At 36.9% G+C, this 13,344-nt stretch overlaps 2 protein-coding genes across 6 annotated transcripts in view; one reads left to right on the top strand and one right to left on the bottom strand.

The window, feature by feature from the left end:
* LOC132201313 (neuropeptides capa receptor-like) overlaps positions 1-13,344 on the top strand; it is a 101,009-nt gene that overhangs the window by 22,567 nt on the left and 65,098 nt on the right. The window lies entirely within an intron of this gene.
* The window catches only part of LOC132201316 (neuropeptides capa receptor-like), a 106,198-nt gene that overhangs the window by 4,500 nt on the left and 88,354 nt on the right, over positions 1-13,344 (bottom strand). For 3 of the 5 annotated variants that reach the window (XM_059627390.1, XM_059627392.1, XM_059627391.1), the window contains exon 3: positions 490-580. Coding sequence is in view for 2 of the 5 variants with exons in the window: in XM_059627393.1 (XP_059483376.1) it covers positions 490-580; positions 10,299-10,389 (182 nt within the window). In the remaining 3 variants the exon portion in view is untranslated. Of the gene's footprint in view, positions 1-489; positions 581-10,298; positions 10,514-13,344 lie in introns of those variants that run through there. The other 2 variants (XM_059627393.1, XM_059627389.1) reach the window with 2 other exon arrangements.

The following is a 13,344-nucleotide window of genomic DNA, read 5'->3' on the forward strand; positions in this document are numbered from 1 at the left end:
AAAGGAAAAGGAATTTGCTTGTGCATTTTTGGAGAAATTATAATTTTGAAGATCCAGGAAATTCAATTTCGTAGAAGCTGCTTATCAAAGTGGTGATTATATAACTACATTAAAATAATAGCTCATCTTGAGGGGAAGGAAAATCTGGGAGTAATTTTAGCAAAGAAGCGTTGAAACTAGGAAAATCTTTTTTCATATCATGATTTAAATTTTATTCTGGTATTTTAAAGAAAAAATATTTAGGAGCAACTAGAACAGAAGATTTTTTGTTAAATATTTATCATTCGAGCAAAGAACAGACGTTTTTGTAGAGAGAAACAAAAAACAAATTTTCAATAAAGACAAAGCTCATTTTCTTCTTCTCTTTCCTTGAAACAATTTGTTGGCAGAGCTTAAACATGCCACTTTTTCATCAACTTCATAAAAGTAAAAAAAACTTAAACTGAAATTTAAGTTGTATGGTTTAATTAAGAAAATTGATGTACTCACGCTTCGGAGATGAGTGCCCTGAATTTGCAGAGCCCCTCGCCCAGTTCCCATGGATACTGATGCCAGTAGACGTAGAGGTCGTTAGGCAGGCCTGCGAACACACAGAAGACGGCTGGTAATTCTCATTTTGAGTGATGCCTCCGCAAGTGTATTACGCGGAAATATCAAAGGCAGCACGAACACTGCCAATTTAGTTTCATTAACACCTCGATGCGTGCCGAGAGATACTAATTTATTTTGATCGAGAGAGAACTGCTGAGAATTTCGGAATTAAGGCAAAGGTGGTGCAAATTTATTTTTATTTTCAGACAAGCGTTTCCCTTTTTGAGCGTGGAAAGGACGAGCGCAGAAGTGCATTTACGTCATCGGCTGATTTTCCCCCTTTTACTCTCTCGGCTCGAATCGAGCGCGCCCCAGGGGACTTCTCGTATTTGACTTGGTGAAAAATGGCCTCGTTGTCATCGCCGCTCGTTATTTGCGACCGACGCGATAATTTCACATTACGAGACGAGCCTCCTTTCTCTTGTCTTCGCTCAAGTATAAGGGGAGAAAAAATAATACAAGTGTTCCAATTGCAGCAGAGTTGTATTTTCTGAAAGGAATTCGAATTTCGAGACGGGAATGCGAAACGAAGTCGCCTATCCGTGTTTCGCTGTGTTGGCAAATAACGCCTAGCTGAAGGGGGTTGATTTGCAGAGGCAAATATTTGCGACGAGTGGATGCGAATTGAAACGCGAAGTCGAGTGGAAACTCGTGCATGTGATGAAATATTTCAGGTATGCTCGTCGTTGATTTTTAAAGGTCTCCGTACGCGTTTTGCTTTTCCTCAAGAGAAGCTATTTTTGCCTTTTGGGCAAAGGCGTTTGTTTGCGAAAAGGTGCGGGGAGCAGCATCTTTGCCCACGGAACACGTCGTAAACATCGAAAATTGCAAATTGATGTTTGCCTTCAATAAGGGCCGGTGGTACATAAAAGTTGCGAGAAAATATTTTTAAAATTCTTGTTTTTCATTAAAAAAAGGTTCAATTTTGTCGAAGCAAACCTGGTTCAATAAATTTCATTGCAAAAGCGTTTCTCTTTAGCGAACTTTTAAGAAAATCAATAACTTGGTCACAACGATTTACGATTCATGTGTGAAATATGTTTTTACCCCACAGTTAATGGTTTTAATGAAACGGATCTAGATTTATTACATAAACAATGAAACTACTTTAGAAAAAACTCAATAAGAAAAAATCAAACCCTATCCAGCTTGTTTTAAAAACCACCAATATCTCGTGATCAAATAATAATTATAAATAAATATAATTGTATTTTTATTAAATAATTTAAAAGAATAAATAGAATAAAAGTAGTAAAAATTAGGAATTCTTAATTAAGTTATTTTAACTTAAAGTGGAATTAAATGAAAGCTCTGAAATGGATCGCAATTTTGGGAAAGAATTTGTAAATATCAAATATATTGAAGAATAAAGGTTTTAGTTTGTGTTGTGCTCAATTGTTTTTGTTATTTTTTTTTTTAATTTTATGTTTAAATAACTACCACTTTTCATTATGAACTAATTATGTGAAGCTATGTATAGATTTTGCTCCATGAAAATACGCACGACACAGAAATTACAAAATTTAATCTCTGAACTATAAAGCACAGACAGAAATGAACACATTTTGCCTAAATCCCTTTGGCAATGCCAATGCAAAACCCATGTTCTGATTTTGAATGGATTTAAAATGTGACGAGGTGATTCAAATGTCAAATGAACTAATTAGCATTCCTTTTTGCCTTAAGCGAATCGAATTGTTTGAAACGCGTTGGTGTACAATTCAATTATTAATGAGAGCTGAAAGAAAATATTGCCGAGGGAATAAATTGAGCTCTTTTGTAGAATTTTCAGAAAGATAATTAGCAGCTGTGTCCGTTTTTGTGTTAAATTCTGAAGAAGACGTAAAAGCTTTTCCACGTGGCGGTGCCTCCAAAGTTTGCAACAAAAAGTTATCTCTGCATTGCCGTCATACGCGTTTTGTAACCGAAGACGAGTTTTGAAAGTAAATGTGAAAATCCACTGTGCCGTAATTGTTATTTCCGAGAAGAAAAGAATATAATCATGAATTCCAGTCTTAATTTATGCGTATTATGGCCTTTCAGAGCTTTCGCAGCAAACGTTGAAACTTCCCTCGGCTAATTATTCCCCGGAGGTCTCTTGACTCATTCAAATTTTTCGCCCTTTTTGCCCTGTCGAGAGTTAATTTCGCGAAAGTTGGCCAACTTTTACATTCACACAGCCACGTCGGCCGAGACTACGTCTCCTTTTCCAGATTAAAGGAGGAGTGTTTATTTAATTTTTTCGCCTGCGCCAGACTGCGCGAGTAAGTCCTTTATCAAATTTCCCAGAAAAATACATGGAATTTAATTAACGTATGAATAAACTCCCGTCGCTGAAATGATTAGGCCTCGGTTCAAAAGCGGCGCATTAATTAAGGTGGGCGAGGCAAACTTGCCAACTCTATGGAAAGATGACAGAGATCTTCATATCAAAGCGGCGTGGTGGGTGATTTAGTTATGCAAAAACGCTCGTCGGGCCAGATTTTGAATACAGCCGAGAGCACAAAATGGATAGTGAATGGCTCGGCGAATTTGCAAGCCGCTGGGGAGATTAATTGCCGCGCCCGGGCAAGAGTGACGCGACGCTCACAAAATTCCCAGTCGGAGACAAATGGAGCTCAATCTATTTTCCGAGAGCTTCGTTACTGTCGATGGAATTTGAAGGATTTAATGATAATAATAGTATTACCACCAATTAGGACTCATCACAAAGCGAGAGCTAACCAAAGTGATTAAAAGTATCGATCGCACCAACCGCAGTCATGAAAGAGATAAAAAAGTTCTTTTTATTGCACCAAAGGAGAATAATTTGTGTTGAAAATCGTTTTTATGACTGCAAATACATCAAATCCCCTTTAAAAATAAGATTCACAAAAACTTAACCAGAGCAAAATAAGGCGATTTGTCATTAAAATGTCTTCTTCAAAAGGACCTTTCAAACGCTAAGATGAGAACGAAAAATGATTGGCCTGGGTAAAAAGTCTTTTTGATTTTTTTCACTCTAACTTTTATTTTGACAACGGATTTTGCTAATTTTTGTCAATCTGGCTCAACATCTTGGAAACGAGTCTTTTTTTTCCCTATCAATATCTAAAACAGAAAGATTTTTTTTATTTTTTTTTTAATTCTTTCTCAAATTATAATTCATACTGGATATATTTATAGATCCAAACTGGATGATTTTGAGACTTTTTAGTAGAAATTATTGCTGGAAATATCTTCCCGATCTTGCGCTAAATAAAGATTATTTTGACCTCTTTGAACGGAATTAATTAATCTGCTGATCAAACAAATAATGTTTATTTATCCTGCCGGTACCGAAAGGTAGAGGAAAAAACATCAAGTTTTGAAATTTCACTAATTAACTTTGCCCTCATTTCTGACAAGAAAATAACAAACGGCGCGCAAGTTCCGTTTGCTTTTTCAAAAATGCAAACCGCTGTTGCCTCGGACGCAATTTACCTCCTGAAATTTGCATCTTTTTTACTCTCTTATCTGGCAGTATTTTTGACTTATTATTCGGCAGAGGGGAGACCAACACTGGAGGCGGCGAGCGAGCGAAAACGCGACGCCTGCTGCTTGTTTGTATGCAAAACGGGGTTAATTAATATGACGCATCGCGCACGCCTCCTTGTTTCGTTTATTATTACAGAATGTTTACCCACGCAATACCGCATCACTCAAAGACAACAAGCTGCGAGTAGGTAATATTAAACTGTTAGTCTTCCTCAAACGCTTCGTTCAATTAGCTCCGTTGAGAGCTCGCAACTGGGAAATGCTAAAAGGTTAAGATTTTAATAACATCAGTGCATGATAATAAAATTATAAATTTTCTTTTGTTAAAAATTCCTTGAATTTCCTGTACAAGCAAATTGTACAAGTATTTCTGCAAAGCCTTCCACAAGGCAAATATGAAATTTACAATAAATTATGTTATACTAAAGTTTCCCCATTAAATTTGTTTTCAGGGCTTAAATATCTCGCAAAAAAACGGAATCATGAAAAATTGAAGCCGAGCGAATCTCTTTGCAAAGAAAAAAAAATGATTTTTTTCTTCAAATGTTCCTTTGCAACGAGGTTCACCCATTTTTAATTTTTCACAAAAATCCGTCGCAAGTGTTCATATGTAAAAGCATCACATTTTAATAAATTTCATGATTGTTTTGTAAGTAAGTATATAATTACTTTTCAAGTGTATTTAAATATAATTTTTTATCAACAATTGCTTTGATTGGTGAAAAGTATTTAAGATTATTTTTTATTATGTGTAAATTAAACATAAATGCTTATAAAACACTAGCTAGTGTCATTTTGTTTTTCTCCGTTTTTAATTTGCTAGAAAGTGTTTAAAGTGGCAATGGTCTTTGCGAAATAAGGAATAATGTTCAGATTCAAAATTACATGCTAGAGACTGAAAATGACTTTTTCATAAAAAAAGGGCTAATTTTTCTGCGCGATTTAATTGATGGACTAATTTTTTATCTTCTTATGGGCAGAAACTTAATTTTTAAGATTTTTATTGTCTGAAAATAAGGCTTTAACTTTGCAATTCATTGCACAAATCCGATTTATTTGGATTTCAAGTTGTTTTCTTCATACAAAAATCTTATTGTTAGATCAAAAATTTAAATATCCATCTTTAAATTAACATTTGTTTGCTTGAATTTAACTTTACCTGGGAGTTCTTGCGCTAAAATTTTATTCTACATGTCAACTTCTGGCGGAAAAATAATTAATTATTAAATACACTAACCCTGGGATGCTACCCTTAAACTTTTAAGTAATTAGAATGCTTGCGAGCTTAAAAAACCAGCACCTTCTGAAAGAGCAAGATAATCAAGCAAGTTTAATTACGAGGCCCGCAGGAAATCGGGCTAAACCACCCCCTAAGAGGATTAGACGACAAGTCCTTTGATGGACAAACCGAGAGAGCGAGTTGTTCGTCTCCTGCAAAAGCAACCTGGTCTTTGACAACGGCGGCGGGGGACGTGTCAAGCCGAGTCGGCCAAGCGTGCATTCCGCACACACGTGTGTGTTGGTCCGGATGCGAATAAATATCTAAATTAGGGCCAGTTAGAGGTCTGCTGTGCTTTGACGGTGTTGATAATTAATGCAGGACGATTCAGCACACGCATCTGTGTATGTTGCGAGGGTGTCCTGACACTTCTCGTTCGCACCGCACTAAATTACGGGGCCGATTCAAAAGCAGCCTCCCCCGGCTCTGAACGGCGGACGTCAGTGATAAACTCGAGGACAACACGCAATTCAACTCGCCCACGCTCCGACCTCCAAAACCCAAGACATAAAACTACTTATGTGTTCTTTTCTCGCCTCTGCTCGCAATTCTCGTCCGTCCGTAAATAAAGGCAGAAACGATTTAAACTTTTGATGAATGAATTTGAGTCGGGAAATGGGATTATTATCTCCAGACGTCATGCCTTTTTCCGGAAAGTCATACTTTTTATTGTGATGCATTATCCCCGAAGGAGGAGTGCGGAGAAGAAAGAAACGCATTTGCCTGCTGGATGTAAATAATCCGTCGAGTGGGAAAAATCTCATTCGGCTCTTTCGCTTGGCAAACCGGAACGATTTTCTTCTTTTCGAATTCGGTGGGAAAATTAAGGGATGATTGCGACGAGCCCCAGGCGATTGAGAATAAGAAACTGGCTTACGAGAAAATCGATCTGTCGTTGCGGGGTGCTAAAAAACGTGTTTGATTTCCCAGCGTGTGAGAAAAGCTGCAAGCAAGAAGTATTAAATAAATCCAGGCAGATGTGTTAAAAACGCAATCCGATTTCAGCACAGAAAGACAATTTTTGCACTGATAAAAATGGTTTTTTACCAACTTATTTGTTTACATCATTATTATTAATTGGAAAAAAGAATATTTTGAAAGCCTGCTTTAGCAATCTCTTCAGCTGAACAAGAAGTATACTTTTGAATTTATAAAAAGTTTGAAATAAATAGTCAATTTTCTGTCTGAGACGTTTGTGTACGACGCACATCATAGGTAATGTGAGTTGCGCACTTTTCCATCTACAAAACCAATTTTTCATGTCACTTTTTTCCACCGTTTTCCCAAGCATCTCGAGTTCAACTTTGCTCTCCTACAGAGGGTTAATTGGATTATTTGACGAGCAAATGTGACGCGGAAAGAAGTATTCAGTTTCCAACTACGGAAATAAGATGCAGGCGGAACGACAAGACTCGTCCTTAATTGAATACATTAAAGTTTTTATCGAATATCTGGAGGATGATTAATCGAGGGAACTTTGCCGAGGGTCGAACTTTACAAAAAATCACCCGGATAGCGGCGCGAACTCTTGGCCGCCCCCGCGGAAAGTTGTCTCTTTATCTGCGAAGCGAGAATGTTTTGTGCCGTGCACGCGGGCGCGCAGTCTTTTGTTAAGACCGAGCGAGCAAGTCTTATTGAATAATAGCTCCGCAGTTAGCTTTTTGTGCAGATTAACGATAAATTAATTCGAAGGCACTTAAGTGAAATAAGCCAGGAAGGCGAACACAGAGAGGTCAGCACGTTGCGAAATGGCAAACATTCTTCTTGAACGTGTGCCTAATTAGCGTGAAATTGAGCCCGACAATTTATTTTTTTCCTCAGCCGTGCACGAGCGTGACAAAATTCGAGACCGTGAAAATTGCGAGCGAGCAAATTGTGAGAATATGCAACCTGCGCGTCATTCGTGACGGGCGTGGTGCATAAATTACAACCGGCGGCCGGGTTTAGCGTCTGCGGTTATGGGTGAAACAAGAGCCGACGGGGAAAGCCTGGCTCGGGTGACGCATTATGGCGGATCTAAACAGCTCTCGACTTGTAGTTGTGGGATAAAAAAAAACTTCGCCAAAAACGTTGTAAATTCCGGTACACAGCAAACCGTTGTGCTGTTGATTGCTCTCAACAAATTGATTAATCCAGCTAATTTTTAATAAAGGAATGATATTGGTAACTTTTGCATGAAACAAATTACATTAAAAAAGCGGATTCCTCATAGTAAAGTACCTGATTGCAATTTTGTTCACTTCATTATCATCGTGGAATTTCATAATATAAAAGCAACTGAAAAGGCTGCAATAAATTATTCATAAATATATTACTCGCGTCTATCCTTAATTTTACATTCCATTTCTTCTCCGTCAGCAAACATGAAAATTAAATAAGATTTTAAAATTATATAAAAATGTCGAAAATTCTGTTCTTTTACCTCTTGAAAATTTTGTTTAAAAATTCTTATTTGAGGAATAAAAGAGACAAAATTTGAAACTTTTTTAATAATTCGTATTTGAAATTTTTAAACCTGTAAACGTTCTGCAGCCCTCATCCTTTACTTGTTAAGAAATTTTAGTATGCACAAACAACACACAAACAGAAAACAATTTATAATTTAAAATTGCAAGTGAGCTTTTCCACAATGGGCTGTACTTAATCCGCTGCTCCTTCATAGGTAAACAATAATCCTACTTTTCAACAGGTCACACAACAACAGTCAACAGCCCTAAAAAGCCATCGCTAATAGCTTACATTCAACCCCCCCCCCCCAAAAAAAGTTAATAATATTATTAAAAAAAATCCCATCAAAAGTTAACAGCAAAAATCAAACCGGCTTAACCTGATTGAAAATTAAACAAAAACTGAGTACTCGTACTTCACAAATTTTGTTAAAATAAAAATTATAAAATATTCATTGCATTTTTTCGTTAATCAATTCCTCCCCTTACTTTCGGTATTTAGCATGGAAACAATCAATAAATATAATATCATGTTGCCTTTCGAGGTCAGTTTTCCTTTACTTTTTTCAACGAGTTTATGCCCGATTTCAATTATTCCCTTGGAAAACTACTTTTTTCAGTGCCTTTCTGTGCTTGACATGAAGCTGTTGCGATTCAAATCCAATTTACCGAGAGAGTTGAGTAACAAAACAAAAAAAAAACGCATCAGAGAACAAAAACAAAGTGCATCCACGCGCCGCAAAACAAGAACGGAAGCGTGGGGTGCAGTGATTGAATTAGGCCCCCTGCGTGGCCAGTTGCCAGTTGAATTTCAATTATTTCGAGGAGCGAGAACTCCCTTTGACCTAGTTTGCGCGGAGAAGTACTTAAACCATCAGAGCAAACGGTTCGTTTAATTGTGATGGCTAATTAGATATCCGATTCTATTACTGACCGTTTTATTATTGCAGGCAGCGATCAGCCAATGCTCTTCACCCCGCACCAATTACGTACGTGTGGCGCAATTCATTTCGATTTTTATTTTCCGCTCTCTGCGTCGCTCTCTGTGGAAAATTAATTACATTTCCACTTCTCCCCGGGAGAGAAAAAAACAACAACAATGGCCGATCACCAGCGATTGATACGCCGTTCAATGCTCGTGAAAATCAGCGGAAATCGTTTTGCTGTTGCAAAAAGAGATGCCAATAAGACGCCGAGTATTAACTCGCAGACTATTTTATTGCCTTCGCTCAAGTGCTGTCCCAATGTTGACTCTTGCGTCGATACGTTTGAAAATTCGCCAAGAAACTGTTTTAATGGGCCCGGATAAGAAGCTTTATATTGCTTGGTCGAGTGAGGCAGAAATATAGACTTGGGAAAAGCAGATGGCTTGGAAAGATTTAGGAAAGCTTTTTCAAGTCAGCGTTTGTAAAATATGTTTATCGTTTTGCTCTATGATGAGGTATGACTGTGGAATTATATAAATTTTGAACACAGTGTGTTATTGCTGAAGTTGTTTAAGAGCAGAGCTGGAAAAAATATTCCACTGTTAAACTGCTTCCTTTTTTGTGAGTTGAAATAAATAAATAATAAATCTAGATTCATTACCATCAGAGATCTTTTATCTGTTCCCATGTAGAAGCATTTATTTAAAACAAAAAATATCATAATCAGCTTATTTTAATTTGAAAAGCAAAAAAAATTAATTCACTTTTAATTAGGATCTTTTTATGACTGCTTTTTTTACTTTGCAATATAAATAAGGAAATAATGTCTGCGTTTTCTCATTATCTTCACACTAATGACAAAGGATTTGTATCCCGTGAGGGAAAATAAGTGATTCTTTTTTTATTTACCGCGGCGGCTTTTTTTTAATCCTGCCGTTTTAGCAGACACATCTGCTACTTTCAATTGCGTCTCCCATCCTTCTTTCAATCCTATTTTTATTTTATTTACTGTATTTCATTGAAAAGCAAAAATAAATGTCTTAAATCTGGATTTTGTTTCCATCGTTTATATTTTTGTCTAAAAACAAATTTTTCAGTTCATACCAATTTCAGTTGAGAACAATTTTTAGTCATAAAATTTTTTTACGAGTTTAGAGTTTCAATGTGATTTTTGGATCATTTAATAATAGATGAATGAGAGATTTTCTCCTATTTTACCTTTCCATTTGCTTTTTTTTATTGATAAAAAAGTCTCCTAAAGTGCTAATTACTTCATACCGTTTAAATTTTTTATTTCAAATAGTTTTTTTTATGTAATCAAATGTTTTTTTTTTCGTCAATGGACCTCGTGATATTTCATTTGCTTTTGATGTCCAGAGCTGGGATTTGATTTAGTCTGTATAAACCTTATCGTTTGACAAAGTCGCTTTTGATCCTGCATAGCCAATCGGTTTCACGTTTCAGAGCCCAGCGAAAACCTAATTTTCAAATTCATTGAGGCTGGAAATGTCAGGATGTAATAAAAAAATAAAGACTAACCGAAGACGAGAATGGTGACGTCGGCGACGGCGAGACTGAAGAGGTAGTAGTTGGTGGCGGTGTGCATGTTGGGGTGTTTGGCGATGACCATGCAGACGACGACGTTGCCGACGATGCCGGTGACCGAGATGAGCGCGTACAGGGTCGTGATGGGCACCACGATTTGCAGGGGCAGCGTCTGCACGCCGAGCTGCGACTCGAGGTACTCCTGCAGGGTGAAGTTGAGCAGCTCGACGGCCGCCGACGCGTTCATGTTGCTGCCTGAGAGGGCGGCCGACGACTGCGGCTGGTGGTGGAGCGGCCGGGGGTGCGCGCAGGGTGCAATCAACATTCCTCGCCGCGAGCAGCGCGCCCTTCCAGCGGTCATGGTTAGTGTCTCTCTCAATTCTATCCTTGCCTCTCCTCGGCTTATTTGCGATGTAATTGCACTTTGGCCCTTGCCGAGAGAAGCACTCACTCGACTGGAGATTTCTTGGCGCGAATTTAATGCTCCTCGAGTGGAAAGAGACCCGATAAAGCGCGCAACTTTCTGCACGTAAATCCGTTCTGATTAAATACGCTCGTTTGTAAATTCCGAGCTACGGGCAGAGGCGATACAGAAGGTTTGTTTTGATTGCATGTGCTGGTTTTTTTGCTTCTTTTTTTCTGCGTAAAATGTTTGAAATTCTCTTCGTTAACAGGTTTGCGTTAAAAAGCTCTGAATAAATTACGATTCGCTTTTACACGCAGAGGTGCTTCGCAAAAAGCATGAAGTGTTTTTGCGGTCATTTTGAACTTGCTGCAATATTTTCAGTGAAATTTAATCCTCTACCAGATAAGGAAACGTTTAATTAAAAGTGAGAATTTCACAAATTTTGAAATTATGAACGTTTTAAATTTATCATGTAATGTTAGGACCTTGAAAAAAGTGATTTAATTTTTTTGTTTTAATTTGCTCAAAATTTCATTTTCAACGGATCTTGGCAAATTGTGTCATTCTAAATCAAAATAAATGTGAGACTAAAAATAATTACAAATTTTTTTTTAATTACCTACTTATAGTTGCAACTTTTTATTTATTTATTTTATATCTTGTAAATGCAACTTTTTATTCTATTGTTTTTCATTACTTCTTTCAAATCTCAATTAAGAAATTCTTGTAGATGACTTTTAAAATTTATTACTTAAGTAAGACGTTACCAATAAATATAATTTTACCCTGCAAATTCGGCTTAAGAAATATTTTATTTGTCAATGTACTTATAATCTAAATTATACTGATAATAATATTTAATAATTTATTGAAATTAAAAATAAAAAAATTAGTTAACAAATAATTTTAATAATGAAACAATTTATAAAATAATAAGAATAACAAACGATTACAATTGAAAATATACTAATTTGTTTTGAAATTTTAGATTAATCTAACTTCAAACAATCACACCTTGTAGTTTGTACAATAAATCTATTTCAGTCCATTAGCTAACTGGCGTGATTAAGCCTGGTTTGCTTAACTAAGTGGCAAAACGTGACCTAACCAAAATAAGCAAATTACTATTTGGAAACTGACAAAACACGTCTAGTATGTTCGCTACGTTCCAATGACGTAAATTTCAGAGGCGTTTGCGCAAATCCTCTTATCATAGGGTTTAAATTTTTCTTATTAATTGGTGAAAATTTATCTATCTAAATCTTAGCCGCACCAAAAATATTCAAAAACGATTAGAGAATATGAAATATTGCACCACCCGTGCAAGATTTTTATTCTATAAAAAGTAAAGTCTGAGAATTTCATAATACAAAATTTTTCCAAGAAATTGCTAACTATTTAAAGCAGTTGCTCTAGGCACCCTTTGTTTCTTCCTATGCGCCGTTTATTGCGAGGAAAACCAGCAAAGACTACAAAGAGTTGTAACCCGAAGCTGAAAAGTCAAGGGCGAAAAACTGAAAAGGTTTCTTTTTAGCGGAAAATAATCTGCGGCAGCAAAAGGCGCACAGAGTGACGCCACTTTGTCGTGCGGGAGGTGAAATTCGTAAGCCGGTCTTCTTCCCTCAATTAGATGCCGCTAATTAACGGCATAACGAGACAGAAGAAAGTTTTTTCCGCACGCACGCGCCTTTAATTTTGGGAATGCAGATCGCGTGCCGCCTCCCGAGGGACTCGACTCGGTGGATCTGTTGCTCGCGGCGCTTGGTTCTGCATAGCAAATGCGACTAATAAGAAACAACAAGCAGCTGCGTGACCCACATCTCGTTCCAATCCCGTCATTGTCATCCGACGTCCCGAATCATTATGAGACTCCGATCAAGCGATATTGGCTGAGATGACGACGACCCTCCTCGGCTCATCTGGATTTGCAGGCTCTCCTCACCCTAGTCGGGATAAAAACAAGGAGCGAGCGACTCCCTTTTCCCGAAATTCATGGAATATTTAATATCCTTGGCATGAGGCCACTTTTTATTGGAAAATTCCTTCCTGCAAAACGCAAAACAATGTTTTTTTTTTTAGAGGGGAAATGTGAAATAATGTGATATTATTATATTATTCAAATATAAATTCCACCAAGATAACAACTCTTGAAAATTTTATGTTATAAACAAAATGGGAGATTTTTGTTTCTCAAATAATTAGTCTTCAAGAGAAGAATAAGTGGTTGTTCGAGGAGTCTTTCCTGAAGTAGTAAAAAATGTCTTTTGTCTTTCTTGGAAATTGTTTTCGTGAAAATAAAGAGCTGGCTTTTTTTTCATCGAGGGCTTCACTTGAAAATAATATGTCTGATTTAATGCAGAAAAAAGACCATATTTATTTAAAGAAATCCTATTCAGACAGTGAAAGCTTTGTTTAGTTGCCTCTGCAGCTGAAAATAGACTCTCAAGAACACCTTGAAAATTTACGTTTTTTTACAGTCTGATGTACATTATACCTAAGGAACATCATTTTTATTCGGCTTCTCAAACGGTGAAATTATAGCGACTACAGACTTTAAGAAAGATCTTACCAAAAAAAGCTTTACAGCAACTTGGTTAGCAACAGTACTAATGAACTGTGCAGAATGAAAAATAA

The sequence above is a fragment of the Neocloeon triangulifer genome, unplaced genomic scaffold (genome assembly GCF_031216515.1).
Source record: "Neocloeon triangulifer isolate White Clay Creek 2 clone unplaced genomic scaffold, ASM3121651v1 ptg000014l, whole genome shotgun sequence".
Lineage (NCBI taxonomy): Eukaryota > Metazoa > Arthropoda > Insecta > Ephemeroptera > Baetidae > Neocloeon > Neocloeon triangulifer.